The 1,271-nt window shown below is 49.6% G+C and overlaps 1 protein-coding gene across 2 annotated transcripts; it reads left to right on the plus strand.

Moving 5' to 3' along the window:
• The first annotated feature begins 220 nt into the window (after positions 1–220).
• LOC116887376 (60S ribosomal protein L13-like) lies at positions 221–772 on the plus strand. 2 transcript variants are annotated; one of them, XM_032888973.1, is made up of 2 exons: positions 221–466; positions 605–772. In XM_032888973.1, exons 1-2 carry the CDS (start codon positions 221–223, stop codon positions 770–772), a joined length of 414 nt encoding a protein of 137 aa, XP_032744864.1. The 2 variants fall into 2 exon arrangements, with proteins under 2 accessions (XP_032744864.1, XP_032744863.1); XM_032888972.1 differs by having other exon boundaries at positions 221–772.
• The last annotated feature ends 499 nt before the right edge of the window (positions 773–1,271 follow it).

Below are 1,271 nucleotides of genomic sequence, written 5' to 3' on the forward strand. Positions count from 1 at the left end.
AAGCAAACTAACGGGTGATGAATTAAAAAAAAAAAAAAAGCTTCATTGCCTGGGATTTGATTAAGCATGCAAGATGAACAGGTTTAGAAATGGCCACATCTAGATCTCCCTGGTTTTTCCCCCCAAAACATTTGCAAGGTCATGATTATCCCACATAGAGACAGCTAAGGCCTTTCCGCTCGGCCGTTCTCCTGAACAGGAGGCACCCAGCCGGAATGGCATGATCCTCAAGCCCCACTTCCACAAGGATCGGCAGCAGAGAGTGGACCCTTGGTTCTACCGGCCAGGACGCGAGATCCACAGACGCAAGACCGGGCAGGCGAAAGCTCACCGCATCGCCCCTCGCCCCACGTCTGGTCCCATCAGACCCATCGTGAGGTGCCCTACAGTTAGGTACCACACCAAGGTTCCGGGCAGGGTCTTCAGCCTGGAGGAACTCAGGGAGGCTGGTGTCAACAAGAACATGGCTCGCACCATCTGCATCTGTGTGGACCCAAGGAGGCGAAACAAGTCCACTGAGTCACTGCAGGCCAAGGTGCAGCGCCTGAAGGAGGGCTACCGCTCCAAGCTCATATGTTTCCCCAGGAAGCCTTCTGCTCCGAAGAAGGGAGACAGATCTGCTGAAGAACTTAAATTGGCCATCCAGCTAACAGGACCTGCGATGCCCATCCGGAATGTGTACAAAAAGAAAAAGTCATCACAGGAGAAGAACTTTAAGGCTTTTGCCAGTCTTCGCATGGCCCGTGCCAATGCCCGGCTCTTTGGCATCTGAGCAAAGAGGAAGCTGCAGAGCAAGATGGCGAAAAGAAAAGGTAATGTGCGGTTGGAGAGCTGCAATAATTTTTTCCATAAAGAAAAAAAAGGGGGTTGGGGATTTAGCTCAGTGGTAGAGCGCTTGCCTAGGAAGCGCAAGGCCCTGGGTTCGGTCCCCAGCTCCGGAAAAAAAAAAGAAAAAAAGAAAAAAAAGGACAGCTAAGTACATGTAGTAGCTTACTGCTAAATATTTCCTCCTTTAAGAAACTGTGTGTTGGGGGTTGGGGATTTAGCTCAGTGGTAGAGCGCTTGCCTAGGAAGCGCAAGGCCCTGGGTTCGGTCCCCAGCTCCAAAAAAAAGAACCAAAAAAAAAAAAAAAAAAAAAAGAAACTGTGTGTTGTTGTTGGGGAACGTGTGTTTTGGGGTCAGTTTTATGTGCTATTTTGGGGACTGACTTTCTCAGCTTTCCCCCTAAGAAAGCTGCTCTTACTGGGTCTCTAGTTATCCTCACACGTTTA

The sequence above is a fragment of the Rattus rattus genome, chromosome 18, assembly GCF_011064425.1.
Source record: "Rattus rattus isolate New Zealand chromosome 18, Rrattus_CSIRO_v1, whole genome shotgun sequence".
NCBI classification, from domain to species: Eukaryota; Metazoa; Chordata; class Mammalia; order Rodentia; family Muridae; genus Rattus; species Rattus rattus.

Excerpts from the sequence above, each read along its gene's own strand:
- LOC116887376 (XM_032888972.1), top strand. The coding sequence starts at position 221 with ATGATCCTCAAGCCCCACTTCCACAAGGATCGGCAGCAGAGAGTGGAC.